This window comes from Cibotium barometz, chromosome 12, assembly GCF_041138505.1.
Source record: "Cibotium barometz isolate CiBa-2024 chromosome 12, ASM4113850v1, whole genome shotgun sequence".
In the NCBI taxonomy this organism is placed as follows: Eukaryota; Viridiplantae; Streptophyta; class Polypodiopsida; order Cyatheales; family Cibotiaceae; genus Cibotium; species Cibotium barometz.
This window is the reverse complement of record NC_141057.1, coordinates 9204860-9222471: the sequence shown is the minus strand read 5'-3', so window position 1 is coordinate 9222471 and position 17612 is coordinate 9204860. Positions and strand designations below refer to the sequence as shown.

Here is a 17612-nt window from a genome sequence, read left to right as displayed (position 1 = left end):
CACCTTGACCATGTAAAGATTCAAGGATACGATTTGTAGGTAAGACCTAGTCCTATCCTGCAGAGGGAGCGTAGTCTTCTAAAACTCAAATTACCCATAAGGTAATTGATCATAATTTGGGCAACTACTAATCTTGATTCCTAGAGATAACGCTTTTTTCCTCATCCATGCAAGGCACAGCCGCTGGCCTAGTCTTCTAGGATAGAGTTGCCCGAGAACCTATTTATCTAGCATAGGGCTTTCACTTAATCTGTTGAAAAGCTACCCGACTAAAGGGATTGTGGGAGGGGGGATTGTGAGATGTCCTAAAGGGAAGTGCAAAAATGTTTTGCTGAAGGGTGAGGGCTGTGAGTCTCTTCACACCCGGGGGGAAGAAGAGCTAAGGACACCCTCTCCTCACAAGGGTGGGCTAACTGAAAAGGGCTTATCTCAGAGTTGGCAGATGAGGGGTTGCTGAGAGGAAGGCTACAAGGGATGGCTGCAAGTACAGTATGCAAACATAGAAGGGTAGTACGGATTGGTGGTACGACCTTGTGCAGGGTATGCTCTACGCAAAATGGGTGCTGGCCGTGGAGTGCCCCGGGGGTTTATATAGCTTGCAGGGTGCGGGTGTGCGGGTACTGAGCAAAGTCCGGTTGAAAGGATGGTGTACCATCAAAGTGTACTTATCATTGGTTTGCATGGTCCTGGGGAAAGGTATGGTCGTGGTGCACAAACAAAGGTGTGGTACGCATGTACCCTTTTGGTCAGAGGCAGCATGGATGTCCACGTGGCGGTATGTGGACCATACAGTGGGCGGTCGGCGGGCTTCGGTCCTTGCACAGACATTGTACGGGCGCCCTGGTGAGTGTGTACGATCCTTTTTGGGGTGGGGTTCTCAAATTTGAGACACCGGCCTCAATTTGTGTGCCAGACCGCCCGGGGGGCGAAATTGTTTTTTCAACAAAAATGTCTGGGATATTCCCCTGGTCGTTGGGATGAAAATCATCCGTCAATCAGATGCGCGTTCGAGCATTTATTAAGGTTCAAAGGCCATCGTTTTTAACTAAAAATAACTAAAATTCGTGTATAAGCTTGATCCAGTGTCTTTTGGATGCTATAAAATCTTGTATTAGGGTAAAATCGCGCACAGATTCCAAATTTAGACTCGAAATTTGAAGATTCTAAGTAGAAATGGCTCGTTTAATAAAATCACTGATTTTTATACCATAAAAACTCACAAACTCATCTATTACAGGGACATTTCTTTATTAATGAAGATGGGCATGTTACATATAACGATCTTGGTAGGTGAACAACACATTGCCTACTACTGATGGGCATGTTACATATAACGATCTTGGTAGGCTTCATCTCTACCAATGTAATCAATGGAGATGCAACTAGAACTCTGCAGTTTTCGGGCCGGTTAGGTCAGCTCTGCAGAACTGCTTCCAAAGAAGACAGTGACCGAAGATTCCTCCTTTGATTCAAGGATCACTTTTCACCAAACAGGCGACACATTTTCCAAGGCTTTGCATACCTTAGAGATGGTATGAAATTGCATCTTTTAACATAAGATGACTCCGTGTTTAACCCAAAATTGACATTTAAATGGGTTTCGAGATATGTGATAAAGTCTACATCGTTCAAATACATGTCGTAAAGTAGGATAAATTCTCCTTCCATTGAGACAAATGAGTGCATAAATCATCTAAAAAAGTTTCCAAAAGAAACATCCGTACAAAATATTTAAAGGCAGTGTTTATACGTCGTTGGAATGTGGCTGGTGCATTTTGTGAGACCCCTACCCTCTCCACGCATTGAACTCCGGAGTGCTAGCAGTGGAAGTAGCAACCTCTTGCGCAGGGCAGAGCTTCCTACTCGGGGCCTCGCCCATGGATGTCCAGTCCGACGGTTCTTCTAAAACTGAGACTGGAAAAACTTTCCTTGCCCAAAAAGCACGGGCAATTCCTCCAGGAAAAATCTTCTAACGGGAATTTATCTAACGGGATCAAGAGCCTTAACTATCCTTTCTATTCCGACCGAACCCATAGATCACATGGCGGCCGATCAAGGAGGGACTTGCACTTGGTTCATAAAGATCATCGCTTTTTTTCCCTCAAGCGAGGCACAGCCATTGATTCTTTCCCATAGAACAAGAATCTCCCTGTGACTTACTTTAACTATCGTGACTTAAACCTAACTGAATTTTGTTATAGGAATCCACCGATCCAACCTAGGCCCATGCGTTAGTAGCCAACCACCCAACCACTGTATTTATGGGATCCCTCTTTATAAAAATTAGTTGTGTTTTGTCCCGAGTACCAGGGAAAAGAGTTCCCAGGCCCCCTAGCCGGCACTCATGCAAAAATATCAATTAGACACACCACTTACGCACCCAATATGAAATTTATCTTTTTCTCAAACTTAACTATTTTCAAGACAGAACTACAATAAAACCATAGTGTTTCCATCATAATCCTCAACATTCTAGTTCCATTGTTTTTACAAACAAGGGTCATCCGGACTCTCCGTTTTGAAGACCAGCTAATCAACCAACGAGATCCAATTTCATAGTTTCAGTTCACTTAAATAATCTCGCCAATCCATGAATATCTTCCTCGACATACGCATGGGTGTCTTAGCAGCCCGCGAGCCCGTACATCGCCTAGTCAGAACCCTCTAGGATCCTCCTTAGGTGTCCTAGCACTTCACTCAGGGACCGCTTCGTTGGCCCTCGCCCATGGTACTGGAAGCGCACAATTTTTAACCATACCAAGGCTGGTCAAAACCTTAGCAAGCTTTGCCGCGAGAGACGTCCTTCGATGACTCCCCACCAGCTGTTGCAACATAACTCTCGTTAGATTAACAATAAGCCAAATGCTTCCTCCAGCATTCTGGCGTAAGACAATCCTTTACAAAAACAGAGTTTCTATGCAAGTAAGAATTTCCCATTGAGTTGATTTCACAAGACCCTTTTTTTCAAAACCCACACTTTCTCAATGAAAATCAAGAATATACACTCTTGGCTGACTTAGACCACTCAGACTTTGTATGTTCTGCATCCGAAAACAACAACAATTCTGACCCTTCTTAAAATGTCCTATGTTAACTATTAACCCCCAGAAACCTTTCAAGTAGACAAGATACCACCTTTCTAGCTCTCTGCTGACTCTTACCAGCTCACAGTTGGATCCGAATGAGAAAAATCTACCCAACTACCCAACTACCCAAAGCTGACCTGGCTGGATCCGAATGAGAAAAATCTACCCAACTACCCAAGGCTGACCTGGCTGACACAAAATCGCTAGCACTTCAACAAAACCAGATCCAACCCTCAGAAACAATAGCTTGACCAACTGTGTCATACGGCTGCCTCAGACACACTCTAAAATAGTAAGTCTTGTGACTACTGATAGTTGACAGCTCTGATTGTCAAACCAGACCCAGAAACACTTCTTACCCACTCTGACAAGTCAGCTCAAGATCCCCTCACTCCCAGCTAATGGTTTTAACTTTCAGCTGACACAGAACCAACTATGTTGACAAAATCAAAACTTATCCCAGATAGCTTCATCTTCACAGCTTCTCAAAGATAAACTCTCTTCAAACAGTTTCTACAAAACCGTAAGGTAAATGAAATTCTTAAACACCAACAACTCCACCTTCTGTGAATTTAAATCAATAGCGCAGCGCGCTTCAGACTCTGAACAAATTGAGGGAAGAACAATTGAATACAATAATCATGAGAGCAATAAAAGCTCTCACAAAGATAACCACCAAAAAAAAAAATCAGAGGAGTACTCAAGCCCACGAAATCATCAACAACAAATTATACTACAACCACTGCCTTGCAGGTTTACATTTATCTGTTACGATTGGAATATATTATGAGCAATCCTTGATTCATTCAAGTATCTAACAGTGGTGTTTATAGGGAGATGTTGGGACACCAGTCCCCCACACAGAACTCTCTCACTCCAATACAACCCCTGCTCTAAACTGAATCCAAGTCTCCTCGGCCAAATTCCCCATTGTCCTCGTCACTGTACCTCCAAATGCTTCCAACCTCCAACAACCAAAAAAACTTCTTCACAAAAGACTCTCCTTCCTCTCAAGTGCCAGAATCTCTCCCTCTGCGAGGTCGCTCTCCTTTTTCTTTATCGCTTCCCTCCAAAAATAATCCCCGTCTCCTCTTTATTTAGCGTAGCTACCCTCTATCTTTATGCGTACGCCTATTTTACCCAAATATTTCTAGCTTTTTCTCACACCACCAACTTATTATAGCTTGCATACATATATATACCAAAAAACCTGAATTCTTGAAGGTCCCTAACCAAGTCTTATTGTTTTATCATCCTCCTAGGGTTGGGGTGAGCATCTCCATGGGCATATTCTTTTGGCCCAAAAAAAATGCTATCACCGTTATGTAACGCGCTAAATGTTGATAGATAAGATCAAGAGAAAAGGAGGGAATATACATTAATACACAACTATGTGTGGTTTCTGCGTAGTGTTGTAATTGTACATATGTTCTAGAAAAGGAATTTATGAGTGCACGTGTTTTCGAAGAGAGATTTTTCTTATAAAACCACACTTTTATGTCCTATAGTGCAACCAAACTAGTGTTAAATAAATGCACACTTCAAAAAGCTAACAAGCATGTCCTTAGTATGGGGATCAAAACTCGTGGGATTGCAATGCCTCTCAAATTGGAAAATGTGGCCCATTACTTGTCAACATGACAAGTATAACTTTTGCTTATTAAATGTTACAATCCCAATGCCAATGTAAGGATTCTAGAGTGCCCCAATTTTAAAAGGAAGCCCAACTTCTATTTTGATCCAACTTCTCTAATTGAATTCATATTGCAATCATTTCAACAAATTTTCTAATGGGAGTCTCAAACAAAGATACAACTCTGTTTTTCCTTGTCTAATGAGAGCTTAATAAAAGCCTATCCTACTTATCGTGTCCACCCTTTTCATTCCATCTAGACAAGTGACTTGGATCTAGTTGTTCCCATCCAAACCTTAGATGTAAGGCACAGCAATTCTTTTAGAACCACTATCAATTATGACTCCCTTCACATGATTTCCTTTTTGAAGGTTGTTCCTCATAGTACGAAGTTGAGTGACCAAAAATGCATGCCCAAGTCTACTCATATAAGCTGGAGGTGATGCATTATAAACCATGTCATGTGGCCAGCCAGCTCAAATCTCGAGAACTGTGTACTCAGCTCAAGTTCACAACATGAGAAATGTCCTCTTCTAGGATTTTGTTCAATATCTAATACGCTAGGCATTCATTAACATGGAGAAGACCCATGCTATAGGTTTTTCTTTAGAGTGTCCTACCCTCTGTGAAATGTTTTGGCACTTATTTTTATAAATACAATTGACTAACGCTAATGACAAGTCTATCAGGGACAAGGAACCACAACTTAGTTGACTAGAAGGTTACATTATGTGACAAAAAGTGAAATAAAAAGGGGGGTTTCCTTCAATATTGGGAGCTGTTTGTTGAGAGGCTCTCAATATGAATAAGAAGTGAAATAAAAAGGTACATGATGTGACAAAAAGTGAAATAAAAGGTGGGCCTTCCTGGAAATTGGTGAGCTGTAAGTAATTGTCTTGTTGACAAGTCATAGCTACAAATATTTCACTACTTCCAAATAAAATATCTAGTTAAAAACATTACAATTGAATTGTAGTCCACAAATGTTCGTGCCACAATGTCAAAAGGGAAACTGCGAATGAGCACTATTGATCATAATTAATAGTCTGTAACCGAACCACGAAATTGTATAAGATATGGAGCACAGAGTCCTGACAACATGCCCCAAGAAAACAAGTGTCAGGTACCTACATGTGCCCACAAAGAATCAAAGGCTAGTACATCCCAAAATCTGATGCACACTAATTGTACATCTTGTGCTTCCCAAGTGAACCCAGTATCTTAGATGGATACGTGTCTATGCCTCAATGGTCGTCTTCTTACAACCCTTGAAAGGAGTAAGCAACACCCATCAGAACCCTTTTATACGTCAAAGCTGAACATGGTATGGTCAAGAATGAACAGTAAGAGAAGTGTTCCTATCTGTCAGCAGGTTGGAAACATCAGGCCTGCTTAGTCTTCCAAGGCTGAAGAACCGCAACGACAATGATTACAATAATTATCAACAGAATTATGATGGCGATGCACATCCATTTCCTGGAGTTCCGCTGAAGTGATTTGGCCCGCTGCAGAGCTGCCGTTCCAGCCTGCACGTGTTCCACGGCATTTGTGACCTACAGAAATATACCAGGCCAAGGTTATCCAGTGCCCTTAAACAACCTGACCAGTATTTACCATGGTAATAATTTGACAAGAAACCACACTTCTATACTCAGACAACCATCAGAGCTGGTCACCATATTTTTTTTATCAAGGCATAGTTACCTGTGTTTCAATGTTGTCCAGCATCTCACCTTGTGCCTCCACCAACACAGCCATATCCAAGAAAATCTGTGCAGCCAAACAAGATATTTGTGAAGAGACTAGTTGCTTGATCATGACCTAGTAATGGAAAGCGCTTACATAGAATCTCGCATAGATAAAGGAACAAGTTGAGCACTCTTCATGAATACAAGAGCAAGTGCCCATTCCATATTAGGTTTACTTCAATTTAGCACACTTCATATTAAGAGCACCCTTGCTTACATTGCACAGCCAGCTACAAGCATAAATACAGTGTGCTTCCATTAGCTGCATATCAACTTAGTGGCCTTTCAATTCCTCACATTCACATTAAGTACTCATATGCCGTAGCAGGAAGAACCTGATGTAAATCGAGAAGCTTTTTCTCAATGTCTTTTACAGCATCATGCCGCTCCTGGATCTCTGCCAATGTATCTAGTATCTGCAAGAGAGTCACTGTATTAACACAGAGAGACAGGACATAGAGCTTTGAGGACATTTTAGACAGATCAAGAACAGCCATTGCACCTGCCCACGTCCTTGCTCCTGGATAGCCTTATGAAAAATCTGCTCACTGTCCCCTGTTTCTATCAAGCGGTCTATGGTCTACAGGAACAAATGAAACAAACTATAAAGAGGAAGAAACCAATTTTATAATGCTCGAGTACAAGAAGAAAAATCAGAATCAAATGCATTTAAGCCACAGCTTGTTCCTTGAATGGTAAAGAAATCGACCTCTTCATCAAGCTTCTTCCCAGTGACTGCACGAGAAAACACAACCATAAAATAAAGAGCATTGTCACACATCAAAGCACTCACTTAGCTTTAAAGCAAAGCAAAGCCATCCCATTTCATCCCAGAATCAAAGCATACCTGTAAAAGCACGCCTTTCAACCACCTCTCTATACTCATCCTGGATCTTCTGCCTTAATGTCTGTTATGGCAAAAGTGTCAGAGATAGTATTTCGTCCACAGTGACCTTGAGAAAAGAGACAGTGATAAATATGCAAAAGAGAGAACGTAGTCTATCAAAACCAGTTAAAATCATAAAACGATCTTTTTGCAAACTTTCAGGAGACAAGACAGAAACTCTGAAAAGCATGCAAATGTCATCATTTGACCTGAAATTCAGCCATTAGCTCCTTCAGCTTTTTCTTCAATGTTCTGAAAAAATAACTCCATCATACCAAAAAGATGAGGGAGGGGGTAATAAAGACACAAAATTCTGGATTTGTAGAATAACTTTAGAATCGTGCAGCTACAATCATATATAGAATTCACTAGTCCTTAAATGGTAGACAGACTTCTAGGATAATGCCCTTACGCTGTCATTGACATACGAATGCGGTCAATGCTTGTACCCTCTCCAGAACCGGGTTTTTTTCTGTTTGCCAGATTCTGTAAAATAAATCGTACGCCATAACTTGTTAGCAATAGCATATTCACTGCCAATCAAATCAAACAAAAGGGAAGTCTAGAAAAGCCCCTAGTCTCACAACAAGATTGCAGCACTTAAAATCTGCCAGTGATGGCATGACCAACAAATGTGAAGAAAGTGTGTCAATGGTGTTACCTACATGAACCTTGTAGATATGCGAGTTAATGACCTGATCTTAATTGCTTTCACATCACACATAAAAAGGGACACAAACTTTGAAAACACTTGAAGTTTCCCTGTTCCAAAGACTCAAGTTTCCCTAATCCCAAAGACTTGACCGCAATGCAATGTAGTCTGGTTAACCAAAAAAGGTCATATGGTCTCAATGAACAATGTTTAACTTATAAAGGTAGCAAAACTTTCTATAAAAGAGACGATGTTTCCAAAGAGTTGAAGTTCCCTGTTTCCAAAGACTTGACCACAGTGAAAAGTAGCCTTGTTAAACAAGATTTTTTGTATGGCTCAGTAAACAATGTATAACTAGGCCATTCTGTGAAAAAGAAGATAAATAAACAGACAAAAATTCACATAGCACTGCTAGTGTTCTTGTGATATTACTCATGCATCATAGAAAAAGCTAGCCCAATGAGATACAGGTACTGGCAAGAAGTAAGACTATATAACCAGCTACAACTGAATGATACACGAGCTTCAGTAACGGAAAAGCTAAACCAAAGAGGTATAAGTATGAGACACAAGTAAAACTATTTATGGAAACTAGAAAGGCCGACAACAGGGGTTGATGATGTGTTCTTTTAAAACTGTGTTTTTTCTTCTCAAGCACGTAACCAAAGAGGTATAAGTATGAGCTACAAGTAAAACTCTTTATGGAGGGAAGCAAGCATACCATAAAGAGAAAGAAAGAAAGTTACATTGAAAAATGCCTAGACCTACCCAAGCCTACCATGATGGCAACTAGCCTAGCAAGTTGGTCACCGGCTAGGGCATATTCTTTGTGATTATTGGTTTTTATTGGTAGCCATTTCCATCAAAAACCTGTTCTTTCTCTCAGCAACAGCATTTTGCTAAGGAGAATATGGCATCGTGCATTGATGCTTCATGCCTTTTTCTACCATAAAAGCTTTGAAAGCAATGGACATGTATACCCCCCCCCCCCCCCCCCCCTCTCGATCTGTACGGAGGGTCTACACTTTGCAACTTGTTTGATTTTCAGCGCGTGCCACAAAATGTTGAAAACATGAAAATACATCAGATTTTGCCTTCAAGGGATACACCCAAGAAAATCTGGAGTAGTCATCGATAAAGGTTACAAAGTATAGATGCTTTCCAATAGATGGTGTCCACAATATGCCCCCTTCACATACATGTTTTGGTGGCAGTTCTACATGAGGCATATCCTGTACCATTTTATGCCTTTGCAATAGCATCAAACTACCATAATTTACATGCCCAAACTTGGCATGCCACAATTCTACCTTGTGCATGGCAAGTGTAAGAGTGGTAACCATATGAGCATCATGCCAAACCTGTCAAGTTGATATAACCCATGGTACAATGTGTCGGAAGTGACCAATGCATAGCCACCTTCACAGTCTTTGACTGTGCATTTGTCGTCCTCAAAGTTCACTGCATATCCTCTTTTAGCAAAAGAGGAGACGGACAACAAGTTCTTCTTAATCCCTAGCACATACAATACATCTGGAAGACATAAGTCTGCACCATCTACTGTTGTGAGGATCACCTCACTAACACACTAAACTGGATAAGAAGAATTGTTTGCACATGTTACCCGCTTGCCTTCAGGGGCAGCCATAAGCTTCTTAAACAAATTCCTCTGTGAGGTAATGTGTTTAGAAGCACCACTATCAAAGTATCATGCGTCGTGACTTTCATTGACACTAAGAGACATATGCTCCAATGATGCATCATAGCTGCAAGGAAAGTCCACTCATCCAACACAAGATTTACTGATGCATCATCTTTCCATGTAGGTGATGAAGAAGAATCTACAGCCATGCCGCTTTCCTTTTTCTTCTCCTTTGCAAGCCTTTTTCTACACTCATTTAAGTAGTGACCTAGCTTTTTGCAATAGTGACATTTTTCCTTTTTCTTGAGCTTGCCTGCATCATTTTTAGCCTTTTGTGAAGGCTGTCCCAAATCAACCTTTGGCTGAAAACTGTGTTTGGCTTTTCCCTTGCCCTTGCCTTGGGCAACAAAAGCCCCATCACTGCCACACATGCTAGAAGATTTGTTCTTCCAATTATGCTCTGGGGAAGCCCGAACCAATCTTGTTTGAAGAGTTAGTTGGCTTGTTACTACAGGAAGCCTAATCCATGTGTGTTCTTCATGGCAAGTACACGACTTTCTTCAAATGGATTTTGGGCACCCACATTGTTTTAATGAATGTGAGCACATAGCCTTATAAATACAAAGGTTAGAATAACAACATTTAAAATAAATAAATACACCATACTTACCACCTGTTCACATGCAACGAAACATCTCAAAAGACAGGGCAAGCTTCACGGCTCATTGACAGGTGTCCCCGCTTAGTAAGTGGCACATCATAGCAAGCAAATACACAAATACAAGTCACGCGAAAACAGTTTCAAACATGCAAAGATGGATGCACGTGCACATGTAATGGACGGAATCTCCCTTTCATGAAACTTGTACAAGACATTCTGATCGGGCACAAATCTGGCGCAACAGAATGTGAAAACCTTGGCCTTCCTATGGAGTGACAGTCCCATAGGCAAGACGCGGTACAAACACGGATCCTTCCATTGAGTGACAGTCCCATGGAGAAGACACCGTCCTGGCCATACGCAGGTGACACGATACAGGCTCCCGTCCATATAACACAATCCTGGTCACACACGGGTGGCATGAAACTGGCTCCCGTCTATGTGATACCAAGTAACTGACCCTTTCACATGAGACACCAGCTTGGCCTCATGTGAACATGGCACAAATCTGGCCACTCTATGGAGTGATAGACCCATAGAAGTGGAAGAAATGGAGATGGACCAAATGGGCGCCCCAATGGTGACAGAATGATCAACAGCAGCAAGCATACTAGAGATGGTGATTGATGCTCACACCAAAAAGGATTGCTTGGAATATGTGTGGTGCTAGAGGGTTGACTCCATAACATCAAAATACTATAATAGTGGTGTCCTTTCACACCAGATGTCAAGGGGAAAAACCCAAAGGGAGAAAAGTGCCCTTGGTTAGCCCATGTTCACATGTGGCACTACTCATAGCATAGATGCCAATAATGAACCCAAGGAGCAGGCACTACCAAGCTTGGAAATGATTCAGACAGATGGAGGGTCCGAGGTAAAAGAGGAGTCATCAAGTGAGTTTCAGACTTCTCTCCAAAGCCATTGAGGAGGAGGATGAGATGAGCAATTCCACAATATGCTAGCTAAGTGTCTAGAGGTGGAGAGACTGTTCAATGCCCGCAGTTTCTAAGGAGATAGCGGTAGAGACATCATTGGAGACAACAGGTTCAGTAGCCATGCTATTGGGGTTTGGACCGATGTGTGGTGCAAAGAGAGACTTCGCCAAAAGTTCCGTACCAGGTTGGAGCGGTGGAGCTTAGCAGAGTTTTTCTATTGTGAATTCATATCATCTATGAAGACCCCTGAGATGGGGAAGATCAATACCCATGTAGCCATAACAAGAAGCTTGAAGGTTTCTGGTTCAAGATACACAATATGATGACGTCTGTACTGCACCAGTCATATCATCTGTACCTGCTAACTACACACGTGTGAAATGTGTGTACCTGCTGATTGAGTACATCCTAGTTATACCATACCAGCTGCACCCTGCTGAATCTTCTGTACTGGCTTATGCTATGGTGTACCAGCTGTACTGTACTCCGTATCGGTTATACCACTCTTGTACCGGCTGTACCTGAACATATATCTTGAGTACCGGCTGTACATAAAGGCATTGCATTATCATGTGTACAGATGTACATACGTAGATACTTTCGGCTGTTTTTTACACACAATGTGTTTAAGCTATCTTATGTTTTAGAAGCAAGTTTTTCTATTGTGAATTCATATCATATATGAAGGCCTTTGAGATGGGGAAGATCAATACAAGAAGAAGCATGAAGGTTTCTGGTTAAGACTTTTGTTCTATTATTTTGGGGAAGATCAGTAGTACCCACATTGGAAGAAACCTTCCACGATATCCCTAGAGGGAGTGTGAACTTCCTCGAGCCATGGATATTTTTGGGGAAGATCAGTACCCACATTGGAAGAAACCTTCCACAATATCCTTCGAGGGAGTGTGAACTTCCTCGAGAGTCGAGACATGGATATGCATGTGAGGGGGAAGCCAGAATATTTGAATTTTGGATATGTTTCATTTGAGCTCTTGGAAACCTATAAGAATTTGGCATCTTGGAATCTCAAGTTTGTGATCTTTGTACTTGGATAATCTGGCCGACTCGTTTCAGAGAAGACTGGCCCTCATAGCTTGTAACAGAAAGGAGAAAAGAAGGGAGAGGGGGGGGGGGAAGGGGGGGGCGGGGACCTCAGTGTGGGATCGCCTGTGCACCTTGATGTTGAAGCTACATTATATTTTAGCTGAGCTTTTCTATTGTAAATTCATATCATCTATGAAGGCCTCTGAGATGGGGAAGATCAATACCCCTGTTCCCATTTAATAAGCATCAGCTTCAAGGTTTCTTGTTCAAGACTTTCAGTATATTATTTTGAGGAAAATCAGAACCCACATTGGAAGAAATGTTCCACGGTATCCTGTGACGGAGTATGAACTTCCTTCAGACATGGATATGCCTGAGAGAGAACAGCCAAAGTATTTCTAATTTTGGATAGGCTTCATTTGAGCTTTTGGAAACCTGTAAATCTTGGAATCTCAAGATTGTGATCTTTGTACTTGGATAATTCGGCGTCTCCTTTGAGAGAAGAGTGGCCCTCGTAGCTTGTATTGGAAATACTATTTCTCCTTTCTCCTTGGATGCTGTATATACTCCAAGAGAGGGGGACATCACATGTGCACTTATCTATTTTCTGCTTTGTGATTCTGGTTAATGGCTATGAATTGAGCATTTAATCGTATTAATAGTTCGAGTGTTTTTGAAACCCCCGCCTTCCACGATGTTACAATGTCCATGTGTGTAGTATCCCCGACCAGGGTTGAGGACAATCTTGTCACACTTAAACTATTAATATGATTAAACAACAATGTAAATGGCACAACACAACACAAGAGACATGGCTGAAAATGATAAAAAGTTGCACTGTGGGCCGACCCCCCTTGGTAATACATATTATCAAGAAGTATCGTTGATACAAGCTACACAGGCACCTTGTTCCAGATTTCCAATAATAAGAGTAAAGAATACAGATACCAAAAAATGTGTTCGAGTCCAAGCCGAATTAGTATTCCAAGTTGTGGCGGTCCTCCACCTCCAAGGAGCAGCCCTACATTTCCCAATCCCCCGTGTCACACCAACAGCATGCTACTCTCCACTTACCTCCATGCAGATAGAAGGGAAGGGGAGAGAGGTTCTAAGCAAATTTCAAATTTGGCAAGAACTCCTTCCAATTGGATTGCATGTTTGTTAACATATGCATGAAGCATATGCTCTAGCACTTAATTGATTTTCTTTGCCTGACCATTAAGTTACGGATGGTCGGCCGTACTCATACTCAGAGTAGTTTCCAACTTTTTTCCCTTCAAAAGGACTACCGAACTTCCTATCTCTATCACACTATTTCTGCGGGTAGGCCATATAGTTTGTAGAGATGTTCAATAAAGAGCCTAGTCATGTCAGATGTTTTGACATCTTTTTAATTGGAACAACTTTGGCTATCTTAGTCAACCTTACCCCTCTTTTTAAGAAGAGTTTTGTTCGCAAAACAATCAAAAAAGCTATAAACAAGTGTATGTGTGCAAACGATCATCTACGCCTATAACTTTCCGAAGTACTACGACAAGGAAAACATGACACACATCATGTATTTTCCTTAAGCACTATGACCAAGATACATGCAGCACTAGTGTTTCATTTGGAAACACTAAACGATATGCCACTTGCAACTATGAAAGATATCAATGAAACACAAACCACTACTAAGGCATCGAATAACATCATGCCTTTGTATACCCGAGAAGTTCTTGAATCCTTAAAAGCTTCGTAATAAATGTTCTTTGACATCAAAGGGATTTCTTTGCACATTCTACGACATCAAAGATATTTCTCTCTTGTGGTTATAAAGCACATGGAGTTCAATACAACAAGTTTGTGCAACTATTACAAGTCTTTAGCAAAGTGTTCTATAATGTGGTAAAATTCAATTAACATTACACATAGTCTAGGGATAGCTACACTTTCTGAAACCGATCCCGTCAAGTGGGAAAGACTCCGGTGGACACCCACACGCTTAATAGCACAACTTTAAAACCACAAATTTGAAATGGAAAACTTAATACAACTTGAAATTGAAATGAAATGAAATGGAAAGATGGACACCAGCACTGGGGCCGGAACGGGCCGACCCCCCCTCAATATATGATATATTTATTGGGAGTATTTAATGAATACAATGCTCCATGGGTTCCAAGAACCAGATGATGTCCATGTACATATGAAAACGGTACCAAACAAATAGGCTCGAAGTCGAATTTCGATGTAGAAGCTCGAAGCAGAACGACCACTAGTGTGGTCCAATCTCTACGGTCCTGTGCTTTCACTGGACTCCGCGGAGAGCGCCTCACTGGTGTTCCGAGACCACGCACAAACAGGCGCTCTCATACTAACGCCTGGCTCTCCCGATCTCAGCACCTTTGGACCGAGGTTCTCCAATAGAGCTTGGACAACCCGGCACCGAACGGGTGTTGGCCGTGTAGGGAGTCGGGAATCCCTTATCAAATTTAACACAAAATACTTTTATTTAAATCTGAAATTCACTTACTTGTGGATGACAGATAGAGAAATCCAATACCCATGTGTGCAGTTACTTGAGAGAGACTCAAAGGCACAGCATCATGTCGAGAGAAGTAGCTGCCTGTAGAAAGGTATGGCCTCCTGGCTGCAGTAGCACATCTACCAACAGGGGGTATAGCAGCTGAAGAAGAAATAGATTGATGTGGACAGGCGCCTGCAGGAGAGGGGGTGATGTAAGTGCAGCTGTCTACTGTAGATGAGCTCACGCACACCTGCTGGTGATGAATCTACAGCCCGCTGCTGTAATAGACTGTACAGCAAACTGTAGTATAGGCGCCTGTGGGAAAGGCAGAGCACTGGCTGAACGTAGAGAGGTTGGCGTGGAAAAAACAGCCGACCATATAATAGCAGAAACAGCCGCCCTGGAGGTAAGAATCGCCTGGCTGCAAAGAGCCGGCTGGCTGTAGGAGTAAAAGCGTAGCCTTCAAAAGGTGGCAGCCGTTGTGCAGGGTAGGCAGCCGCCTGTTGGAGAAGTTCATACAGATACGCAGCAGCCTGGGAAAGAGAGAGAACACAGCTGCCGGTTGGAAGAAAGAACAGCCGCCTGAACGAATACAACCGCCTTCGAATTTGGCTCAGCCGTCGGCAACAAGCGATGGAGGCGCACAAAGTAATCCGTGCCAAGGTGGTCGTGGGGCTTCTTTTTTTTATAAAAAATTAGAGTGGAGTTTCTCTACGATTGCATGTGGGTGAGGAGTGTGGGTAGGTGACCATGCCCACCCCCACACTCACTTAAGTGGGGCTCCCCACCTTGGCCCCTAAGTGGGTGCCCAAAGTGGTGCCCACATTTAAGTGAATGTGAACACTTAACCTTATAAAACTAAAGGTTAGAAATAAAATAATAAAAACAACATGTACCATATACTTACCACCTGTTCACATGCACTAAAACTCGTCAGAATACAGAACAGACTTCACGACTCACTGGCAGGCATCCCCGCTCAGTAAGTAACACGTCAAGCAGGCAAACACACAAATACATGTCATGCGAAAACAGTTTCAAACATGCAAAACATGTGTGCATGTGCAAATAGTAACATGGACATATCTCCCATTCATGGAACAAGTACAAAATATCTGTCGGCACAAAACTGGCACGACATAAAAACATAAAAACCTGGTCTTCCTATGGAGTGGCAGTCCCATAGGTAAGACACAGTTCCAGGCTATGGTGTGACAATCCCATAGGCAAAACACGGCACGAATACTGGCTCTTCCATGGCGTGACAATCCCATGGGTCGAACATAGTCCAGGTCATACACGGGTGGCACCAGTCTGGCTCCCGTCCATACGACACCATCCTGCTAACACACGGGTGGCACCAGTCTGGCTCCCGTCCATGTCAGCAAAATACTGGCCTCTTCACACGAGACACCGGCCTGGCCTCAAGTGAACGAGACGCAAAAACTGGAGATAAACCAAATGGTCGGCCAATTGGTGACATCCCCCCGGGCTTCTAAAGAGTTGACCTCAACTGAAAAGCCTCAAGATATGCCTGCAACAATTGTGGATAATCAACAAAATAGTCCTCATTTACCCACTTGGCATCAATAGGCAAATAATTCTTAAACTTCACAAGGTATCTCCTGGAAAGCTTTCCGGCAGGTAGCTTTCGCTCCTTGTGAAAAACAATCTGTTCTGGCTGGAGGATCTCCTCAAGCTCTTCAATCTCTGGTGGATCTTCTGTGACAGGCTCATCAAGATCTGGCCCCCACATATTTCCGAAATAGACTCACATGAAAAGCATTGTGAATCTTCCAATGACTAGGTAAAGCAAGCCTGTAGGACACTTCATTGATCTTCTGAATCACCTTGAAAGGTCCATAATAGCGAGGAGAAAGCTTAGGATATGATCCTTCTCGTCCTGGCCTCTTCCGAAGCCGAGCCTTCTCAAATTTCAGCAATACCCAATCACCTTCTTTGACTTCCATGTCCCTTCTATGCTTGTCAGCAGCCATTTTATGCTTATCCTGAGATCTTGCAATGGCTGTCCGCACCTGACCAAAGGCAACATCCAAGTCACAAACATATTCATCAGCTGCAAAAATCTCATCCTTTGTACAAAGGATGGGTGGTAAGACCACTCTGCCATAAATAATCTCAAACGGAGCCTTTCCTGTGGAAGCATGGATCGTATTGTTGTAGGCAAACTCAACAAGTGGAAGATACTTCTCCCATGCACTCTTTTGATCTGCCACATAACACTTCAATAAATCCAACACGGCTAAATTTGCAGCTTCACTTTGGCCATCCGTTTGGGGATGATAAGCTGATGAAAACTCAAGCGTAGTACCCATATTATCAAATAAAGCCCTCCAAAATAGGCTTGTAGTCCTGGGATCTCTATCCCCAACAATGGATTTAGGCATACCATGATGCTTGAAAATATTAGCAAGAAAAAGCTTTACTATATGATCAGCTTTGATGGTTTTCTTGACGGGCAAGAAGTGAGCTTGCTTGCTAAACCTGTCCACAATAGTCCAAATAGCATCATTCCCATGCTGGGATCTAGGCAAATCCATAATAAAATCCATCGTGATACTTTCCCAAGGTTGCGAGGGAATAGGCAATGGCTAAACCTGGAGGCTTTTGCCTGTCAAATTTCACCTTTTGGCAAGTAATACATGCATGCACATAAGCCTCAATGTCTTTACGCATGCTCGGCCAAAAGAAATACCTCTGAATCATGCGTGTAGTAGGGATAATACCTCTATGACCAGCATAAGGTGGAGCGTGACAATCGTCCATAACCTTTGGACGCAAATCCTTTACCACAC

At 42.3% G+C, this 17612-nt stretch overlaps 1 protein-coding gene across 1 annotated transcript in view; it reads right to left on the bottom strand.

Moving 5' to 3' along the window:
• Positions 1-5582: 5582 nt before the first annotated feature.
• LOC147633027 (syntaxin-132-like) overlaps positions 5583-17612 on the bottom strand; it is a 52270-nt gene continuing 40240 nt past the window's right edge. Inside the window, exons 6-13 of the mRNA XM_086806024.1 lie at positions 7766-7839; positions 7563-7605; positions 7315-7375; positions 7177-7202; positions 6970-7047; positions 6803-6883; positions 6424-6489; positions 5583-6272 (exon numbers count right to left, since the gene is read on the bottom strand). Coding sequence (XP_086662150.1) covers positions 6102-6272; positions 6424-6489; positions 6803-6883; positions 6970-7047; positions 7177-7202; positions 7315-7375; positions 7563-7605; positions 7766-7839 — 600 coding nt within the window. The 3' untranslated portion in view covers positions 5583-6101. The remainder of the gene's footprint in view (positions 6273-6423; positions 6490-6802; positions 6884-6969; positions 7048-7176; positions 7203-7314; positions 7376-7562; positions 7606-7765; positions 7840-17612) is intronic.